We start from the raw sequence: 21998 nt of genomic DNA, 5'->3' as shown, positions 1-21998 counted from the left end.
CCGGCTCCTCCTCCTCCTCCTGGCTCCTTTAGGAGAGTGGGGAACCGTCGCTTGCAAAGAGACACTCACATGACTGCTGACAGTAAATCAGGTTTATTTGTGTTCATAGAACATACGGGGCGACCCCAGCCTCCTGACAGCCCACCGACCCCGCAGCCACCCTCTTGGAGGCAACTTGGAGGAGATCGAAGGCCAGGGACCTTATTCTCAACGGTTCCCCGAATCTTCACAGACTCACGAGTTGAGATGCTGGAGGACTGAGAGTATCACTACGACCCACCACCGTCCTTGACTCCCAGCCCGGGCGCCATCTCGACCCGGGTTTCCTCCATCCCTTTTCCCGGCCTCCCTCAGTTCTGGGTGCTTGCCTCCACCAATCCCACAGAGCCCAATAAATACCCAGAGACCTGCATTTGCAGCAAGGTGCACATCTCGCACTCCTGCATAAGTTAAAATAAATATTATACACACCCCTCCATCACCTAGGGGACACACATAAATACACATAAATATTATTAGGAGCAATGAGAAATAAGTTAACGACGCACTCCTTCCCCACCAGGCCTAGCCCCGGCGTGCCGGTTCGGCGTGCCGGTTCCTGTCTCTCCCAGGCTCGGACTGGCGTCTCCGCCGTAGTGTTCTGAGTGCGAGTTGCCTCGCGAGTCCCAGTTTGGGATACTCTCTCGCGCACCAGGTACACCCAGTGTTTCTTGGTTTTTCAGGTTCTTTGGGGGGATGTGGGGAGTCCCGGTTAGAAGGCGGCCGGGTGTTGCTGGAGAAAAGTGCTGAGATCCAAAGCGTAGTCCGAGGGCTCCGAGGTCAGATTAAGGGGCTCGAAGACCGGGGCTGCAGCGGTGGGCGCGGGGGACGGCGCGCTGGAGGTGTCCTCCGGGGCCAGGGGTGCAGACGCACCGTCTTCAGCCATTAGGATCTGGCAGAAGATGATGGTCAGCAGGATAAAGAGCAGCCTTTTGGCAGGGTTCGGATCCTCGACTGGCAGCTGACGCCGGACCTGAGGGGAGGTGACAAAAAGAACAGGTCAGATCGGGGCCCTGGCGTCCAGTGATTCACCCTGCTCTTCCCCCGGGGCTGTCCACTTCGGCGACACTCACCACTCGTGGGTAGAGGACCCTACGGCTGCGCTTTCGGTGCCCGCGGGTGGCGCTTGGGCGCGCGGTGGGGGCCACCGCGGGCTCCGGGAGAGGGTCGAAGGTGAAGATCTCTGGACCGGAGCCCCGTCGGGGTCCCGGGCTGGTGGAGGAGACCGGGGTCGGAGCCCGCAGGACGGTCATGGTGGGGAGGGAGCTGCGAGAGTGACACATTGTGCGCTGAGCTGAGCCGAAGGACGAGTGGCCCCGCAGTCCCGCAGAGCTAGTTATGTACCCCGAGAACTGGGCGGGCCCTTCTCAACTCCACCCTGGGCTGGGAGAGGTTGGACGGTCGGCTGGAAATTCCGAAGATTAAGCAAAGGAGGAGGCGGAGACTTGGCCAGTGCCAACCGTAGGCACCCCAAGTGTGCGCTGTGAGTGTGTGAGTTGTGAGTGGAGGCGGGTGAAATCCCAGACTGCGGGTACATGTCAGGACATGTGGCAACTGGAGAGGGGCCCACAGACAGTTTGAGACGGTTCAGCCACAAATCCCCATCTCTGGGGACGTGCTGGAAGGCTTACATAAGGAAGTCTGGCTCCCTTGTTACAATCCTGATCCAGCAGAGTCTAGGAACCACAGTTACAGTGCATATTCACACGTTTGTAGGGACTCAGAAAACAGTAGCCTAGGAGGGAAGTCATTAAGAAACAGTCAAGAAGCCCAAGAGAAATAAACACAGTAGTACACACAGACACAAGTCTGCCTGTTTTAGCTTGCCCACGCACACACCATGTTGTAGAGATGGAAACATTTCTCCTTTTCTTCTAGTTTCTTTGGCTGGTTCAATAATTAAATTGACCTAGGACAGATTAACAGGAGAAAACAAATGTAATTGCATACTTAACAGGAGCCCAACAAAACTTGCCACTCAAAGGCAGTCAGGCAATTGAAGCTTATCTGCCATCTTGAGCTAAGGAATGGGAAAGAGGCCTGGGGCTTGAAGGCGGGGGTGGGTAACTCACCGGAAGATGGAAAGAGCAGGTGATTGCTAATGAGATGTTTGTCCTGCTGAGCAGGTAAGTTTTTCCGGTGAATGTTATCGCTGGACCAGGCCCCCTACCTCAGTTATTTAAGCAGTGAAGGGAGATTCTGCTGGCTCTTGATTGCTCCAAATAATTCACAATACAGAGGAGCACATTTTGGAGTGGTGTAATCTGTTCTCCATCAACATGCATGTTACATGCACAGAACAAAAGTGCAGACTACACAGGGGCAACCCCACAATGTGCAGAAATGTTCATTCATGGCTGGTGCAGAGGACCACAAAATACAAAAGCAAGATGTTAGCAGCCACCTGGGTTTAAGTTTATATGAAGAACATTTAAACTGTGAGACATTATGCAAATATTGTGGTGATGATAATAATGCAAGAGAGAATGGACAAATTTTCATAACTGCTTTAGAGACAGCTGCTGTGGACACAGAATTTAACATCTTTTGAGCATTCAACAGGGCCAGTGTGTGTGTGTGTGCGCGCTAAATTGCTTTAGTCGTGTCCAACACTGCAACCCTATGGACTGTAGCCTGCCAGGCTCCTCTGTCCATGGGATTCTCCAGGCAAGAATACTGGAGTGGGTTGCCATTTCCTCCTACAGGGGATCTTCCCAATCCAGGGATTGAATCTGTATCTCTTACGTCTCCTGCATTGACAGGCAGTTTCTTTACCACTAGTGCCAGCTGGGAAGCCCCAACAGGGCCAGACACCCTGTTAAAAGGTACTGTTGAGTACTGGGTTAGGTTCCAGCATGTGTGTTGGTGAGTGAGTTAAGCCAGATAAAGCAAGCACATGAGGTTCTAAGAAAATGGAAGAGTAAGTCTAAGGGGAACCCAACAGAGCAACTGTTCCTGTATATCTAATCAATCAGACAAGGCAACAGGGAAGCATGGCATTTGAGATGACCTTGAACAGTGGGTGGGATGACACAAAGTCAGATGTGGAAGATGACTGAGAAGGGGAATGGAATCAGCAGAGGCCTTGAGCTGGAAAAGTACAGGATGTGTTTGGGGAATCACAAGAAAAACAATCTCAGGATAAGCTTCCCGTCAAGCAGTGGTGGTGAAACCCAGCAGGACCCTGTGGGGCCCTCCTGGGGACCAAAACCTTTCTGTGTCCCCCATTTCTTGTTTCTAGGAAAAAGGCTTCAGCCTCTTGACCGTCCCTGGGCTCCAAAGGGCAGATGCAAACAGTTACTAATTAGGGACGGAAGGGAGTGCAGAAACAGAGGAGGAGCAGTCAAGAAACAGCAGTGCAGGGCTTCCCTAGGGGTCCAGAGGTTTAAGACTCTGAGCTTCTACTGCAGGGGGCATGGATTTGATCCCTGTCCAGGGAAGATGCCGCATGCCTGCATGGTGTGGCCAAACAATTAAAAAAGAAAAAAATACTAGTTAAAGCAAGGTCCTGATTCTTCCTTGTGGGATATACAAGAGTGCTAAGTCGCTTCAGTCTTGTCCGACTCTTTGCACCCCATGGATTGTAGCCCCCCAGGCTCCTCTGTCCATGGGATTCTCCAGGCAAGAATACTGGAGTGGGTTGCCATGCCTTCCTCCAGGGGATTTTCCTGATCCAGGGATTGAGCCCGTGTCTCCTGTGGCTCCTACACTGCAGGTGGGTTCTTTACCACTGAGCCACTGGAGAAGCTCCCTCAAGGAATATACACATCAGTGTATCTTAGTTCCTTATACAGGAAAGTGAGGACCCCATTCAGTTGGAGGATGGCAACTTCCAGCTGAGCACAAGATTCCAGGAGCACTGTCCTGTTACCTCACCACCAACCAATCAGAAGAAAGTCACACACCCCGCAGCCCTCACCCCAAATTTTGCCTATAAAAACTTCCCCCCCAAAAAATTATCAGGGATTTTTGCGTAGAGCCACGTGTTTTTGCTTGGCCCTGCAATAAACCTTTCTCTGCTCCAGACTCTGACATTTCAGTTTATGTGGCCTCACTGTGCCTTGGGCTGGTGAACATGAACTTTGTTCCTTAACAGTATCTTCAAAATCTCATTTCTTCCTCTTCAAATTCATTTTAACCGTTCTTCCCCTCTTCTGCCATGCTCCAGCCACCCGGAGCCTCGGCCTTTTAGCTCCCAGGAATTACAAAGCTGTTTCTCACCTTAGGTCCTCTGCTTATATTGCTCTGTCTGGGCACTTGCAGCTTTTGGCACCATCTCATCCTCATCATAAAACAGGAGGGAAGGAGACAGTGCACAATCTTTAAAAGAATGACATAGCCCTTGTAGATCCAAATTTTGCCTTTAAAAACTCTTCCCTGAAAACCACTGGGGAGTTCTGGTGGAGAGGTGGTGTTCTTGCTTGGTGCTTCCCATAAGCCTTTCTCTGCCCAAACTCTGACGTTTCTGTTTGTTTGACCTCACTGTGCATCAGGCACAGGAATCTGGGTTCGACAACAGTGGAAAGTGACAATGGCCGGGAAGGAACTAGGCAGAGCTTAGTGGTGAGAGCTTAGCTGTCAGGCCAAGGGATACTGTTTGACTATAGACCATGGAGCTTGTGGATCACGGGATGACATCAAAGGAGGGCACGTTCAAAGCTGGGAACTGAGTGGGATGAGTATGCCCTGGATGAGGAGACACTGAGCCAGAGGCGGTACAACTAGAGAGGTTCCGGCAGAAGGAGTCGGGGGCTTGAGATGGGCTGTGACACAGGAAACCAAGAGAAGGGGTGGCTTCAAGAGATACTGCCAGCATAAAATGACCAGACTTTAGTAATAAAATGGGTAACATTAGAGTCAGGAAGCATGGAGAGTTGGGGTGCTAACAGTGTGAGGATGAAGGGACCAAAGCTCTGTTCCATGGATGTGAAGTGCCTCTGGCACAGAGCTTTGTACCAGATCATATCATGCCTGGTGCACAAAGATTGAAGGCAGGAGGCGAAGGGGACAACAGAGGATGAGATGAGATTGATTGCATGGCATCACCGACTCGATGGACGTGAGTTTGAGCAAGCTCCAGGAGATGGTGAAGGACAGGGATGCCTGGCATGCTGCAGTCCATGGGGTCTCAAAGAGTGGGACACGACTGAGCAACTGAACACCACCACAAGATGAGCACATGTCTGACTGACCTCTTCCATCAGAGGCTGTGTCACACATGTCTTTGTGTCTTTCATAGAGCCTAGCAGAGTGCCTTGCTTGTACTAGTTGTTCACTAATCTTGATAAATGAAAGATGAAAGCACAGAACTAAAAATGCACATATAGTATACATACACTGGCTGGATCACCGCAAGCTTTTGAGACGCATACACTCCTTCAAATCCCACATATGAATTTCTTAAGAAAAGCTGGAACAAGCCTTACACAGACAGCAAACAAGGACCACCTAAGGGCATTTAAAATCAAGAATGTGTGTGAATGTAAATAACAGAACAGCCCCAAACTGGGCTATAAATAGACATTCTTGCTGTATTGGGTTTATAGGTTGCTTTATTTTACACCCACCACTCCTGTCTAAACACATGAGAAACTTCCAGCATTGCACACCTCTTCCTGATGAGGTATAAAACACACCTCCTCTACAAACAAAGACATATCGCTTTCCCACACCTGCCTTTCACACCTGCCATCAACCTTACATTTACACCCAAGCACAGTGAGCCTACCCACCTACCCACGCCCTCATTCCAAGGCAACATGCACACAACACAAGGATCAGCATCAATACATGACGATTTATACGTGTGGACAGGCTCACATGCTCACACAGACATAAATTGGGGATGGAGGAGATAGTGATGCTAGAAGAAAACTGCTTGTGGGAGAAGGGGAGAGTCACCCAAGGTCAGGAATGCATAACTTGTTTATGATGGAAAATTTCTCCAGGGCATTATGCAGGGGAGGGGAAATGAAGGGGATGTCAGGATCCTGTTTCCGCACTACCTCCCACATCTGGAATCTGGGGCTCCAGCTGGACCTAGTTATCCTCAGTGTCCTCCTGGCACAGAGAGACCTTTCTTTGTGGCAAAGCCAGAATGGGACCAAGAGAAGCAGCAGAGCGCCCAGATGGCTCTCCATTCATTCCAACCAATCCCATCCCTGGTCCTGGGATCCTCCGAGAGCCAGGGCTCTGCCTCACCCCCTCCGCGCCACACAGGAAGCTGGGGAAGGTTGAGAGTGAATCATTAAGTCAATGACCGTGCGGGGGTGGGGGCTGGGGGATGAGTTAAGGCCAAAAAGGGCCAGGGGCTGAGACCAGCAGCTGCACCGGTTCTCACTGCCCTAATCCTTGGGAAAGACCTTTGCCCCTTTCCATTTCCAGTTCTCCTCATTTCCTCCCCATCTGCCCAAGATCACCAAGTTCCTTCATTCCTCTCCTCTGACCTGTGTGTTCTTGACTTCCCACTAACCTTTCTTAGCCTCTTGTTTGTTTTCTTCTTAACGCTGACCACAGTAGGGAATCATTTTATGTGTTTGTTTACTTTCTGTTGTTGTCTCTCTTCCCCACTGGAATCTCATCACGAGAATATAGGACCATATCCTCCCATTTCCTCTGTGGCTTCTCTTGAAAGTACTTGACCTTTCACCTAGTGGGAGCATAATAAATATATGTATTTTAAGCGAGGTATGTTTTATGTACAATATTCTATTCGTTTTCAGGTGTGCAACATAGTAATTCAATATTTTTACAGATTCTACTCCATTTAAGGTTACTATAGGGACTTCTCTGGCGGTCCAGTGGTTAAGACTCCACACCTCCACTGCAGGGGGATGGGTTCATTCCCTGCGCAGAGAACTAAGATCCCACATGCTTCATGGCACAGCCAAAAAATAATAACAATAAAAAATAAAAATAAAGTTCTTACAAAATAATGACTCTGCTTGCCTGTGCTATACAATATAGCTTTGTCATTTATTTATTTAATACCTAGTAGTTTATATCTCTTAATTCCAAACCCCTATCTTGCCCCTCCCCCTTTCCCTCTCTCTGTTGGTAACCACTAGTCTGTTCTCCACATCTGTGAATTGGTTTGTTTTGTTATATACGTAAGTTTTATTTTTTAAATTCCACATATAAATGATAGCAGAGTATTTTCTTTCTCTGTCTGACTTACTTCAGTGAGCATGATACTCTCTAGGTCTATCCACATTATTGCAGATGGTAAACTTTTATTCTTTTTTATGGCTAAGTAATATGGCTAAGTATACACACACACACACACACACACACACACACACACACATATATTTCATATCTTTATCCATTTATCTATTGATGAACACTGAGGTGGCTTCCATATCTTGGCTATTGTAAATGAGGCTGCTATGAACATGGAAATGAATGTACCTTTTCAAATTAGTGTTCTTGTTTTCTTCAGATATGTACCCAGGGGTGGAACTGCTGGATTATACAGTTCTATTTTCAGCTTTTTAAGGAAACTGCATACTGTTTTCCATAGTGGACTGCACCAATTTACATTCCTACCAACAGGGAATATAAATTTATTAAGGGAACCCTTGATAAATATTCTTAAATCCATCTCCTCTGAGGAGTTAGTCCTCACCCCCAGAGGTTCTGTTTATACAGCTGTGTCTCTTCAGAGGCCCCTACATTTCCTCTTCAAAGAGGAAGTTGGGGAATGCTCAACTGTGGCTCAGGGTGACCTGCCATTGAATCAGGAATAACTGTACAGTTGGTGGATGGCAAAGCTGTGCCCCTCACCCTTTATGACTGACATAAGATTGAATCATGCCTGCTGCCCCAACTGGAATACTGCTGCACTGCTGACCGCCAGCTTGAATGGGGGAAAAAGGTAATGGGAAGGAAGCAGAATGGGCAGCGGAGAGGGAGACAGATATTTGAAAATAGGAACTTCTGAGAAAGAGAAACAAGGGGAGAAGGATGGATCCAAGGTCTTGGTGTCAGGGAATGAAAACTGAAACCTCTCAGCTGGGCATGGCATTTAGTAGATGCTCAATAACTCCTTGTTTACTTAAGATGGGTTTAAGATAGAAGGGAAACGTGGTAGCAAAAAGAATATGTTATCATCTAGTGGCGTTGGAAGAAAGTGGGTTTAAATTCCAGTTCTGGTACTTATTAACTACAAGGTGCGGGGCCAGCTACTTAACTTCTCTGACAATGTTTCCTTAACTGAAATATGGGTCAATTGGCCTTAAGGTTGAATTAATAGGCACAATGTAGGTGCTTTTTCCATGGTGGCCGTTGTTATGATTAAGGGAAGAGGGGCTGCTTTGGAGCTGAAATGAACAGTGATAAACTAACCCAGGAACAGAAGACCAGGATGGGAAAATAGCCTCCAGGTACCAAGATCATCAGAGGATACAGCTTCTTTTTCCATCGACCTTTCCCTCCCTCTCCACTTCAAGCAGGTTTTGTAGCTCTTCCTTTTCCCCAGAGAAGCAAAGCCTTCTGCATTCCTAGTTTCTGTTCAGCCAATGAGGATGGCTGTAAATACTTTTCCCCTGTTTCCCACACGCACACACATTCTAGCCAGAACAATTCTTGCCAGAGGCATGGTGGTGGTAGGGAGCAGTGGCGAGTTCTTGCCAGCAACTTAATAAATGACCCCCAAGAGTTTCATTTGGGCCTTAAGGAGGGCCAAGATCAGGCCATAGCCTGCATCAGTTTTCCCTGATGCAAAAGGATGGCAGGGGTGCCTGGAGCCCCAAGGTCACCTTGATATCCCCTGCCCTGGATGCAGTCCAATGTGGCCTGGCCCAGCCCAGTCCCATTCAGCCAAACCTCCCCGAAGGCTGCTCAGAGTGGGGAACTGGGAAGAGAACCCAGCAACCCTGTTCTGGTCCAACACTGACTTCCTAGGACCCCAGGGTTTTGACTCCTCCCTCTGACCTCAATTTCCTTCTGACCAGATTATAACTCCTTGAGAGCAGCACTTTATCCATCTTGTTAATCATTCTGTTTGTGTCTAGATCAATACACACTGTCTGAAGCCTGGATGGGAGGGGAGTTTGGGGAAGAATGGATACTTGTATACAAGTCCCTGAACCTATCACAACACTGTTAATCGGCTTTGTTGTTGTTGTTGTTGTTGTTGGGTCTTTAAGTTGTGCCTGACTCTTTGCAACCCCATGGACTGCAGCATGCCAGGCTTCCCTGTCCTTCACTATTTCCTGGAGTTTGCTCAAACTCAAGTCCATTGAGTCGGTGATACCATCCAACCATCTCATCCTCTGTCGCCCCCTTCTCCTCCTGCCCTCATTTTTTCCCAGCAGGTGGCCAAGGTATTGGAGCTTCAGCTTCAGCAGAAGTCCTTCCAAAGAATATTGATTTCCTTTAGAATTGACTGATTTGATCTTCTGTCCAAGGGACTCCTGAGTCTTCTTCAGCACCACAGTTCGGCTTACCCCAATGAAAAATAAAGTTTTAAAAAAATAAAGGCTGCCTGAAAAGGCTAGAAACCTAGGGCTCTTTCACTCATTAATGTTAAAGTTGTTCACGTGGACATTGCTCTGTCCACGCTCTGGTGTCAGCACTGGAGTATATGATTGAAATTTAACTCAAACCATGATCATGGGGGGCTTCCCTGGTGGCTCAGGTGGTAAAGAGTCTGCCTGCATTGCAGGAGACCTGGGTTCAATCCCTGGGTCAGGCAGATCCCCTGGAGAAGGAAATGGCAATCCACTCCAGTATTCTTGACTGGAAAATCCCATGGATGGAGAAGCCTGGCAGGCGACAGTCCATGGGGTCGCAAAGAGTCCGACACGACCGAAAGAGTCTGACACGACCGAAAGAGTCCGACGTGAGCGAACGAACGACTAACCCATATAATCATGGCGCGGGGAGGGCAGGAAGTGCAATAAATAAAGTATTCCCCTTTTTGTCTTGCCTTTTCAGACACCCTGTATTTACCGCATGAGTTGATCTGTAAAGTCGAGCTCAAGATTAAAGGCTCTCCTAGGGGCCTCCCTCCCCTGCAGCTCTGTGATTCATTGGCGTCTCCTCTGTATGTTCAAAATTCAGCCGTGCTTCCCTGCTGCCTCCAAAGCAGAGGCCATAGGCCCTTTTTCTTTGAAGGTTGGGAGAGACCCACGCTCCGCCCAGAGAGGCCTCGCGGGGCGGGGCGGGTGCTCCCGGCTAAGCCCGTTTAGTCCCAGAGAGGATCGCGTGTTAGGACTGGGGCTTGACCGGCTGCCAGCGGGTGAGCCTTGAGGCGGTTTTCTGGGAAGGAAAGTTGCCCTGTGTGACTCAGAACCAAGTTAGGGAAAAAACAAGCTCACTCAATCGCTGGCACCCTCCTGGTCTGGCCTGGGTTTGACCATGAGCTCATGAAAGAGGAAGCTGGGCCTGGCTGGCCGGTAGCCCTGCTTTCCCTCATGTTCTGTCTCCATCACCTCATGGATTCCCAGGAGTGTCTGAGCCTCATGCTACCGTCATCCTGGCTCAGCGGCCCTGGCCCTTTTATGACACTTTCTCTTCCCAGACCATTGGTCACTTGTTTCCCCAGGTTGGAAATACCACCCAACAGTGATGGGGATTGCTCACAAGGGGAGGCTGAAAATATCATTGCATCCCTTGACTCTGATGATCTCCGCTGCAGACCATGACTACTAGGGTTTGCTCCTGTGATGGCTGCAGCTCCCACACAGACCAACTGATGCTAACCCTGGGAGCCTGAATGAAGAGGTTTCTTGGGACCTAGGGTTCCTCAGCTCAGGAGAAAAGCAGAGGGTCCCAAAGTACTGGGCAGCTGAGCCACCTTCAGGGCTGATGTACCCTGGTTGAGACCTACTTACCTAATACTTTTGGTATTCAGAAAGTCCACGACCAGAAAGGCACATTTCATTTCAATGGAAATGGTGACAAGGATGGGCAGCAGAGAACACTTCGAACTCCTCTCCCTGCATTCCATCTTCTGTTCCTTCCCCAGAGCTTTCTTAAGAAAAGATGGCCTCCAACTAATAAAAATAAATGGAAAAAAAAAAAAAGAAGAAAAGAAAAGATGGACTGGACCAACCAGTGTCTGTGGGTGGGTGACTTCAGTAGGTCCAAACTCTCTGGTGGGGCTGACACTGGCCTCCCATCCTGAATCCAGGCAGCTTTACAGCCTTCTCTCTCAACTCCGCCATTGCTTTCCCTGCACCCTGAGCTAGGGCACTATATATGATTTTGTACTTTTTCTCATTCAGGCCAGACTTTTATCCACTAGACCCTTCACACATGCTGTTTTCTCTCCATCCTCCTGAGAAAACGCCACTGGTGACTCCTTTGTGCAGACCACAATACTTTTATATAAATGTCTTGAAGCATCAAACATAGTATATTATAGACATTTGTCTGTAGATCTTTCTGACTGCTTAGAAGTGCACTTGCATAGTGATGCAGCCATTTTGATGCCAGGGACCTTTTGACAAGGCCTTCTAAAGTTATTAAATTGTCAACATTTAAAGCAAATCAGTAAAAATGGGACTTGCCTGGTGGTCATGTGGCTAAGATTCTGGGCTCCCAATGCAGGGCCTGGGTTTGATCACTTGTCAGGGAACTCGATCCCACATGCTACAACTAAGAGTTCCCATGCCATGACTAAAGACCCCATATGCTGCATCGAAGGTCAAAGATCCCGAGTGCTGCAAGTAATACCTGGTGTAGTCAAATAAATAAAATCAGTAATAAATGTATAAACAAGATATTCTCACCCCATCCCTGTGGATTGTGCTCATCCTGTCTCTATGACTCCCATCCTTTCACAGAGAATTTGGTAGTGCTTGATGATAATACTTTTTTTGGGGGGAAGGACTGTGTATCATGGGGAATCTTAGTTCTCGACCAGGGATTAAGCTTGAACCCCCTGCAGTGGAACCGCCAAGTCCTGACCACTGGACCAACAGGGAATTTCCTATGTTTTCTTTTTTTTCAATGCCAGGTATATTGATATGGCTTCCCAGGTGGCTCAGCGGTAAAAAACCCACCTGCCAATGCAGGAGACCTGGGTTCCATCCCTGGGTCAGGAAGATCCCCTGGAGAAGGAAATGGCAATCCACTCCAGTATTCTTGCCTGGAAAATCCCATGGATGGAGAAGCCTGGCAGGCTACAGTCAATGGAGTTGTAAGAGAGTCAGATACAACTTACCAACTAAACAACAACAACATATTGAAATATAGCTTCTTTTACAATAAAATCTATCCTTTTTAGGAATGCAGTTTTATGAGTTTTGACATACTCATATAGCTGTGTAAATGCCACTACCATCATGATATAGAATATTTCCATTGCCCCAGAAAGTTCCTCATGCCCTTTGGAGTCAATACTCTCTTCAATCCTAGCCCCTAGTGACCACTGATCTGACTTCTGCCTGTAGTTTTGCCTATCCTAGAATGTCAAATAAATAAAACTACAGTAGGCACTCTTTTGTGTCTAGATTCTTTTGCTCAGTATTTCTGTGATTCATCCATTTTCTTGGTTGAATCAGTAGTTCTTTCCTTTTGATTTCTGAATAGTATTTCATAGTATGATATAGTTGGCTTATTCACTCACCATTGATGGGCATTTTTGTGTTTTTTTTTCCCCTTGGTTTTGGCTATTCTAAATAAAACTGCCATGAGTAGTCAGTCATATACAACTCTTTTTGTAGATGTGTTTTTATTTCTCTTGAATAAATATCTAGGAGTAGTATAACTCAGGATATATTTAACTTTATAAGAAATGGCCAAGCTTCCCTGGTGGTCCAGCAGCTAAGATTCCATGCTGCCAACCCAGGGGGCATGGGTTTCATCCCTGGTCCCCCTGATTAGAGAAGTCCCGCATGCTGTGGGGTACAGCAAAAAAAAGAAAGAAAGAAAGAAAGAAATGGCTATCATTACCCATTTTACAGTCTGACAGGGCTGTTCTAAGAAACTACATCAAAACATCCCCGGAAAAAAAAAAAAAAAAAAAAACCATCCCCGGTGTAAGCTCTTGCATCAGATCTGCCAAGTGAAAATGTTTTCCTTGTCAGGGAAGAGGATCACACTCAGGTTCCCTCAGGGGACAGGGATGGGCCGGAACCTGCTGCGCCCTGATATGCCTGTCATGTCCTCAGGAGGCCACAGTGGATTCGAGGCCCAACCTGCTGTTGAAGCAGCTCCAGGAGCACCTCCTGCCTCCCGGCGGCCTCCCAGACCCCGCTGTGGTTCAGTAGCTCTCCCCAGCCTCTGTGTCTACCACAGGGCTCTGCACTCCCCGGGACAGAGTATAAAGTGCCTCCAGGCACTGTCCTGAGCACTACCGAGGAATCAATCCATTAAACCTTCACAAACCCCCACTGTCATCGTTGTCTCTCTCCTCATTTTACCGAAGAGGAAACTGAGAGGTTCCATAAGGCAGTTCACTTTCTCAAGATTACATAGTGGGAGTTAGATTCAAACTCTAGCTCATCCTACAATCCAGCATTGTACCACATCGATCAGAGAGTGCAAGCTGGAGAGTCAGTTCCATGTTCGGGTTCAATTTCATGTTCTAGTTCATCTAATTTTCGTGGTAAGTCTCAGAAGAAGGCCTTTACAATATCCATTTCATAGACGAGGAGACAGCACAGAAACTGCACAGCCGCGAGGGCTAGAGCTGGCGTTGAGTTCCAGGAAGTTTGGCTCCAGAGACAAAGCAGCCAAATTCTATGCTTCCCTGCCTCTCAACAGTCCTCGTTATTAACACGATCGCCTGGCTCACTGCCCTGGCTCTTTGTGTCTTTGGGGTTTCATGCTGCTCTCATGTCTGCCTCCTTGCTTGGGTCTCACTTTCAAACTCTGAATGGGCTATGCACACATGCCCCAAGGTAGAACAACCTTGTTGGGCAGCCGTGTTGGGCACTGTCACCTCTGGTTATATTTTTGGCCTCTTGCCAGCCCTTGGGAAATGTGTCTAGCTAGGGCAAAGATCCTAACCCAGCAGGACAAGTGGGGGAGGTAAGGACATCTGCAGGGTGACCCAAGCCTAAGATACCTCCAGCTACTTTTCTCAGGAGGACGTGGTATAGCCAGAAGACACATGAAAGTCTTAAGTTCATCTCAAAAGATCATTTCCTCAAACAAATGTTGAGCTCTTTCAGATAAGAGACTAACCACCGAAGCCCCTGTGGGGGCTGAGTACTATGCCTAACTTATTTTCAGAACTCAAAAGATTTTGGTTGAATGATGAATGAATAAATGAACAAAAAGAACCAGATTATCTTAATTTAGCCCTGTGCTGTCCCATATGGTAGCATGTGGCTATTTAAATTTCAACTGATTAAAATTAAGTACAATTTAAAATCCAGTTCCTCATTCACATCAGCCACACTTCAAGCATACAATAACCTCAGGTGGCCAGTGGTTACCATATCAGAAAGTACAGATACAGTGCATTTCCAACATCACGGAGTTCTATTGGACAGCACTGGGCTAGATGGCGAGTAGAGTGAGAGAAGGAAAAATGCTGCCCTGTGAAAATGTTCAGTGATGGCAAATGGCTTTCATTTGCTTTCAGTACTTTTAAAGCAGTCATCCTCAGCCTGTTCTCCTTAGATGATGTCTCATACCACCCATTCAGAGGTCTAGAAACTACTTCTTCAGAAACCTATTACTTAAAAAGGGAAATGTATTTCTAATCACATGCATGACCCAAACTTCTGCGAAAAGGAAGACAAGAGGTTGAAGGGGGAACTAAGCCGTTGAGTTTTTTCTCTCACAGGCCACATGGAACCAACCAATCCAGGGTGCTCTGCGTCCATTATCTCATCCAGTCCTCCCAGAAGTGGCCCAGAGGACACAAGAGGGCGGTGGAGATAAGTGGCCGAGGGTCACAGAAATGATGGGGGCTATTCTCTGCACTCGGGTCATCAGTAGATTGACTGTCAAATGTGATCCAGTCGTGAGAAGCAGAAGACAGACAGATGGATAAATGGGCCTCCAGAAGTTTATAGTCTAGTCAAGGGAAAACAAGAGCCAAACATGTAATAACTATAAAACTGTAGCTGTACATACGTATACACACATATAGGTATAGTGTATACTTATATGTATATATTTTATATATGTACACACTAATATGGGCATCCTTGATGCCTCAGTGGTAAAGAATTTGCGTGCAATGTAGGAGACCCAGGAGACGCACCTTCAATCCCTGTGTCCGGAAGATCCCCTGGAGGAGGAAATGGCAACCCACTCCAGTATTATTGCCTGAAAAATCCCAGGGACAAAGGAGCCCGGCTGGCTACAGTTCAAAGGGTCACAAAGAGTCAGACACGAGTGAGCACACAACACACACACAGTGATATATGCACAGACACAATAACATAATAATTAACATTTATTTATTTGGTATATTAGAGCTTAACAAGTACTTTTCCTCATATGAAGACCCAGCAAATTAGTGTTGAATGTCAAATGAATGGAATGTTGAGACAGAAAACAAGCATTTTAGGAATTCAGAGCAGGGTAAGATCATTGCAAGAAAGGGTGATGGGGAAAATTTTGGTTGGGGCGTAGAACTAGCAGAAATGCCGGTAGTCACACAAACCCAAATACAACTCCTGGCTTCCCTACCAAAAACCTGCCAGGCTCTTCATTGCTAATAGTTTTAAATGAGATAATTATAAGTTCATCTTACCTTTTAGAAGATAAAACGCTGTCTGAGAGTGCTTACTAGTCTGTGTTTTGTCACTGGTTCTCCACCCCAATGATCAACATATTAAAAAAAAAAAAAATACTCCCATGTGTTTCACAGTGATTCTAAAAACACAGAGTAACTTGGATACTCCAGATGTGAAATAGTTTGAGTTGCCTTAATGACCCAGTGACAAGCATCTGATGATACAGCTCAAATGCCTTATTAACACTCAGAGTTATACAAGGTCAGCTCTGCCCAGAATTTCTGCAGTGTACAATGCATGGAAATCCAGCCTGCGAGTTGACTGGGCTTGCCTACATTCTCCTTACATAATCGTAACTATTTCTCTGCCAGTAGTGATTTAGGAATGTCTTTCTGAAGCCCTGAGCTCTTTGCCTCAGCTTCCTTCAATTTTTCTAAAGCCTCTGCCCTCTTCCTTAGCGTTTGGTTTGCTTTGGTTTCAAGCCACAGAAACTCATTATGGCTAACTTAGAAAAGCTGAGTGTTGCGAGGATATTGAGTAGCTCACAGACTCAAAGGAAGGCTAATGAGCCAGGCTCAGGGAACACAGGAACCAAGGCAGCTCCTGGGACTCCATAGTAGAAATCGAGTCTCACCCTCACAACCTGATGAAATGAATGACAATTAGTTTTTTCTATTTTTTTCCTTCCATTCCTCACATTCATGTTCATCATTCAAAGCTCTGGCAGAGAGAGTCTGATTAGTCTGGTTTAGGTAGGGCCCAGGGAATAAAGGACATCTTAACTGACATGACAGCTCAATGGGACTGCCCCCAGGTAATTCCCCCCAAAGAATCCAAAGACTATTGTCAGAAGAGGAGAGAGTCATTGCTGCGTTGTCAAAACCCAGAAAACATCCACTTTACCCCACTTTTCCTTCCTAACCTCTGTTTCCTACTTTTTCTAATTATCCACAGTAGGAATGACCAATGTATCTTTCAGGGTTGTGGAAAACATATACAAATATAAATATACCTCTACTGGAATTTTTCTCCCCAAAGAGTGATGGTTGGGGAAGTTTGGCCTTACCTCTTAGGGTTGAATAAAAGGATACTTGTTGTTGTTTAGTAGGTGAGTCATGTCTGACTCTTTTGCGACCCCATAGACTGTAGCCCGCCAGGCTCCTCTGTCCATGGGATTTTCCAGGCAAGAATCCTGGGGTGGGTTGCCATTTCTTTCTCCAAAAGACTTTCTGACCCAGGGATCAAATCTGTCTCCTGCATTCACAGGCAGATTATTTACCACTGAGCCACCAGGGAACCCCTTTAAAAGTAAAAAGATTAAGGATGATAATACATGTAAAATGCCTCTCACAGTGCCTGGCACCTAGTGAGGTTGATTACATGAATTGCCGTTTATCTCCCCTGCCCCTCGCCCATGTACTGGAGCCAGCGCATACCAGCTCAAACCAGCTCACAAGAGCAGATCGTGATGTTTTCATGAATTTTGTGAGCCAACTGACATAACATTGGTAGCTTTTAGGTGACCTTGATGAGAATATTTACACCATGGAAACTGGAAATGCAGCCAGTTTGACTCCCCCCAACCTCCAGGCAGTTGTTAAATGTTTCTCAGCAGAGCACTGCATCTGCTGTTTTCTTTCCTTCACCAGATGTGAGCAGAGCCACAGAACAGTTCAACTACCTTATAAACACTCGCTTATACAAGGTCAGCTCTGCTCAGAATTTCTGCAGTGCATGGAAATCCAGCCTGCATGTTGACTGGGCTTGCCTAGGTTCTCCTTACATAATCATCACCACTTCCCTGCCAGTAGTGATTTAGAAATATCTTTCTAAAGCCCTGTGCACTTTTCCTCGGCTTCCTTTAATTTTTCTAAAGCTTTTTACCTTCCTTGCTTGGTGTTTGCTCTCGAACCATAGAAACTCATTATGGTTAACAGAAAAGTTGAGTATGTGTGTCAGTTAGGATTAGGTTCAGTTGTGAGTGACAAAAAATTAGAATAGTGGTTTACTAGCTATAAATTCCGGAGAAGGCAATGGCAACCCACTCCAGTACTCTTGCCTGGAAAATCCCATGGACGGAGGAGCCTGGTAGGCTGCAGTCCATCCGGTTGCTATGAGTTGGACACGACTGAGCGACTTCACTTTCAATTTTCACTTTCACACATGGAGAAGGAAATGGCAACCCACTCCAGTGTTCTTGCCTTGACAATCCCAGGGACGGGGGAGCCTGGTGGGCTGCCGTCTATGGGGTCACACAGAGTCGGACATGACTGAAATGACTTAGCAGCAGCAGCAGCTATAAATTCATTTTCTCCAACAGAAGCAAAGTCTAGATTGAGATTGGCAGTTCAGGCTTGGCTAGAAGCTCTATTTTGTTGTCTTATGTCTTGAATACATGGTTGTTTACTTCATGATCTAGGATGGCTGCCCAAACTCCACATTCCAGTCAGTAGGACAGAGAAGGGCAAAGAGACACATCCCTTTCTGTAAATTTATTGACAGAAGTAAAGCACAGAATTTCTGCTTGTATGAAATAGGCTGAAGCAAAGTCGTCTAACCATATCCAGCAGCAAGGGAGGCTGTGTGTTAGTCACTCAGTTGTGTCCGACACTTTGTGACCCCATGGACTATAGCCCGCCAGGCTCCTCTGTCCATGGAATTCTCCAGGCAAGAATACTGGAGTGGGTTGCCATTTCCTTCTCCAAAGGGAGGCTGGGATATATCTTATTTACTCAAGGCAACCCTGTGCCTGGCTGGAAACGGAAAGGAAGGGAAGGGTGGATACTGGGGGACAGCTGGCTGGCCCTCCCACTGCTAGGCAGGGTTTAGGAAAGCATAGGAGAAAGGGGAGAGCGGCGCTGGTGTGATGGGAATAAGTGTTCTTTGTGGAGTTTTTAAGGCGCCAGCTGGAATAGAAAATTAGAAATACTGGAAAATTAAGTTAAATAAGCAAGGTGAAAGCGAGATCTCAGTGAGAGTCCAGGAAAGCAGACAAAAGAATCTTTATCTAGTGCCATTAGAAACAGGACACAGTGAACTTTGGGGTAGGGGAGCTGCATGATCAAAGGCATTTGAGAGATTTTAATCTGGCATTTACGTGTGAGTCAGGTTGGTGGGGGTCAGGGCGAGGGAGGAAAAACAGGAAAGGGCAGGGAGGTTGGAGAGGAGACCAATTTCACAACCCAGGTGAGGTGATTATGTGGGGGCAGTGGGAATGAGGAGGAAGAAATGCATCTGAGAGGCATTTGCTAGAAAATATGTTAGGATTGATGGCTAACCTGATAGAGAGTTTCAGGGTGGGGTGGCCAAGAAACGAGAAAACAAGTGAACCTGGCTTGATAGATGTTTTAGGCTGGGTCACCTAGAGGCAGAGACTGGCACGGAAATTTTCTCCAAAGGACTGATGGGAGAAGGAGAAGAAGAGTGAGGGGAATAAAATGACAAAGGGAAGAATCTAAGCAAGGATGTGGGTTAAGCCATAATCCAAGTCTACAGGGAGATTCTCTGGCACAAATCAAATCAGAGCCGACGCCATCTTGAGCGGACGGAGCTGGTGTTCTGCAGCCGCGCATCAGGTAGTCAATGGTGGAGGTCGGTCCAAAGTGTGCTGTGGGGGCAGTGGCTTGCCTACCGTTCGGTCCGAGTCAACTTTCCAGAAAAGGGGACAGTTGTGTGGGGTTATCAGACAACAAGCCTGGTTCCTGGGGATGAGTAGACCAGCTGGTAAACTGGATCTGGGTGAGGCCCAGATAGCAATCCATTACAGAGGGTCCACTTTGGATGTGTTGGATTCAAGGGGGCAAAGAAATAAGGCATTGACACATGACTAGAGGGAAACTGGAAATACAAGATAGGAGTTCATGTTGATGAATAGGGTTTCCAGGTGGCTCTGGTGGTAAAGAATCTTCCTGCCAATGCAGGAGACAATCCCTGGGTCGAGAAGATTCCCCTGGAGTAGGAAATGGCAACCCACTCCAGTATTCTTGCCTGGAGAGTTTCATGGATGGAGGAGCCTGGTGGGCTACAGTCCGTGGGGCCACAAAAAATCGGATGTGACTGAGCACAGCACAGTTGATGAATAGGACTAGTTATGGAGATACTGGCATGGGAGACTCTACACACAGGGGGTAGTTTCATCAAGGAGTGAGCTCTTTGAAAGCCAGTGTTAGAGAGAGAGGACCAAGTCTTTGGGAAGCAAATTGGTTACAGCCTAGTAGGAAGGTGGGAGGGAGAAGAGGAGCCAGTGAGTAAAGCAAAGCAGAGAAGGGGAGAGAAGCATGTCCATGTGATAATTGTATATTTTGACGGGAAGTCAAGGAAAGAAGTGAAGGAGAATGAGTATGGAGAAAAGGCTGAGGTGTTTGGTCATTTGGGAGTTTGTTGGTGGCCTTTGAGGGAGCAATTTCACAACAGGACAGAATTAGAAACCACATGGTCAAGGCTAGTAATGCTTTCCACATTTAATGCCATTCCATCTGACTAACTCAGCTCCTCTAGGGCACTTTCTCCTTCAATTTCTATGCTGCTCAGAAGGCCCAGATTTGATCACTGATCCCACATACCACAACTAAAGATCCTTTATCCTGCAAGGAAGATCAAAGATCTCTCATGCCACAACTAAGACCTGGCACAGCCAAATAAATAAATACTAAAAAAAATTTTTTTCTACATTGCCCATTCAAGCTCTAAAATCACTGCAGATGGTGACTGCAGCCATGAAATTAAAAGATGCTTGCTTCTTGGAAGAAAATCTATGACCAACCTAAACAGCATATTTAAAAGCAGAGACATTACTTTGCTGACAAAAGTCCGTCTAGTCAAAGTTATGGTTTTTCCAGTAGTCATGTATGGATGTGAGAGTTGGACTGTATGGAAAGCTGAGCACCAAAGAATTGATGCTTTTGAACTGTGGTGTTGGAGAAGACTCTTGAGTCCCTTGGACTGCAAGGAGATCAAACCAGTCAATCCTAAAGGAAATCAATCTTGACTATTCTTTGGAAGGACTGGTGTTGAAGGTCCCATATTTGGCCACCTGATGCAAAGAGCTGACTCATTAGAAAAGACTCCGATGCTGGGAAAGGTTGAAGGCAGGAGGAGAAGGGGCCAACAGAAGATGAGATGGTTGGATGGAGTCACCGACTCAATGGACATGAATTTGAGTAAGCTTTGGGAGTTGGTGATGGACAGGGAAGCCTGGCGTGCTGCAGTCCATGGGGTTGCAAAAGGTTGGACATGCCTGAGAAACTGAATTGAACTGAACATTCCTGCTAGTCCTAAATGATCTGATTATCTAACATGGCCTAGAAGATTACCCCAAGATTTAGCGGGAATGACACTCTTTGTTACTGTCAACTACTAATTGGCACTTGCCAAGAGCATTTGCCAGCGACTGAACATCAACAAGGGCATTTGCCATCTGCCTGTGCTGCTGTGGCTACTGACCTTTGACCCTCCCTGAAGAGAGTTCAAGATAGAAAGTAAGGCACTCTGTGCTCCAGGGAAACTGGTGGAACAGGTCTTTAGATAGTTTTATTTTCAGGAACTTATTTCATGATCCCAATCCTTGCAGCTCCTCTGTCTAGAAAAGCATTAAATCCCTTCATAGTGACATCAGCTCCTCGTGATTAGCAGAATACCTTTTGTAAATTGAGTGCTTGATTGCACTGAACTCCCCCTTCATCAAAATCTTATATATTGATTTCTCCCCACTGTTTCTTTGGAGCAGTCTCTAAGAGCTATCTGAGGTGCTGTCTCCCAGGCTGTCATCCTCATTGTGACCCAAATAAAACTTAACTCACAACTCTCACATTGTGCTTCCCTAATGTCTCAGTGGTAAAGAATCTGCCTGCCAATGTAGGAGACATGGGTTCAATATCTGGGTCGGGAAGATCCCCTAAAGGAGGATATGGCAACCCACTTCAGTATTCTTGCCTGGAGAATCTCATAGACAGAGCACCCTGGGGTTGCAAAGAGTTAGACATGACTTAGTGACTAATCAAAAACTCACGTTGTGTATCTTTTTAGTCAACATTACCTTTATGGGTTGTGTGGATCAGGAGTTTGGATGGAGTGCAGGGGGGATGTGCATGGCTTATCTCTGCTCCAGGATGTCTGGGGTCGAAGTTGGGAGACTGGAAGCCTGGAGACTGGGATCATTCATCTGCAAGATCCTTTGGTCAGCATCTAGCCATGGATGCTGGCTATCACCTGGGGGCCTCAGTTCCTTTCCTGTGGTCTAGATCCGGCTTCTCTTGCATGGTATCTGGGTTACTGAGAAGGAGAACCAGGCATGGACTGTGTTCTTTTTATGAC

The 21998-nt window shown here is 46.8% G+C and overlaps 1 protein-coding gene across 6 annotated transcripts; it reads right to left on the bottom strand.

Moving 5' to 3' along the window:
• Window positions 1-74: 74 nt before the first annotated feature.
• Window positions 75-21959, bottom strand: IER3 (immediate early response 3). Of its 6 annotated transcripts, none has more exons than XM_070456839.1 (7): window positions 21721-21959; window positions 10878-11039; window positions 6512-6688; window positions 5376-5487; window positions 1671-1948; window positions 1113-1305; window positions 75-1012 (listed from the first exon to the last, which is right to left on the bottom strand). In XM_070456839.1, the coding sequence occupies exons 6-7, from the start codon at window positions 1290-1292 to the stop codon at window positions 752-754; spliced, it is 441 nt and encodes a 146-aa protein (XP_070312940.1). In that variant the 5' UTR covers window positions 1293-1305; window positions 1671-1948; window positions 5376-5487; window positions 6512-6688; window positions 10878-11039; window positions 21721-21959; the 3' UTR covers window positions 75-751. The 6 variants fall into 6 exon arrangements, with proteins under 6 accessions (XP_070312940.1, XP_070312941.1, XP_070312939.1 ...); XM_070456840.1 differs by lacking the exon at window positions 5376-5487 and having other exon boundaries at window positions 1671-1774; window positions 1879-1948; XM_070456838.1 differs by lacking the exon at window positions 5376-5487.
• Window positions 21960-21998: the final 39 nt, after the last annotated feature.

The sequence above is a fragment of the Odocoileus virginianus genome, chromosome 27 (genome assembly GCF_023699985.2).
Source record: "Odocoileus virginianus isolate 20LAN1187 ecotype Illinois chromosome 27, Ovbor_1.2, whole genome shotgun sequence".
NCBI lineage: Eukaryota > Metazoa > Chordata > Mammalia > Artiodactyla > Cervidae > Odocoileus > Odocoileus virginianus.
Note: the sequence above shows the minus strand (reverse complement) of the source record. Positions and strands in the feature narration are given on the sequence as shown.

Coding starts and splice junctions, on each gene's coding strand:
- IER3 (XM_020888858.2), bottom strand. CDS start 1,322: ATGTGTCACTCTCGCAGCTCCCTCCCCACCATGACCGTCCTGCGGGCT. Junction 1,013..1,112: donor GGGTCCTCTACCCACGAGTG/GTGAGTGTCGCC, acceptor ACCTCCCCTCAG/GTCCGGCGTCAGCTGCCAGT.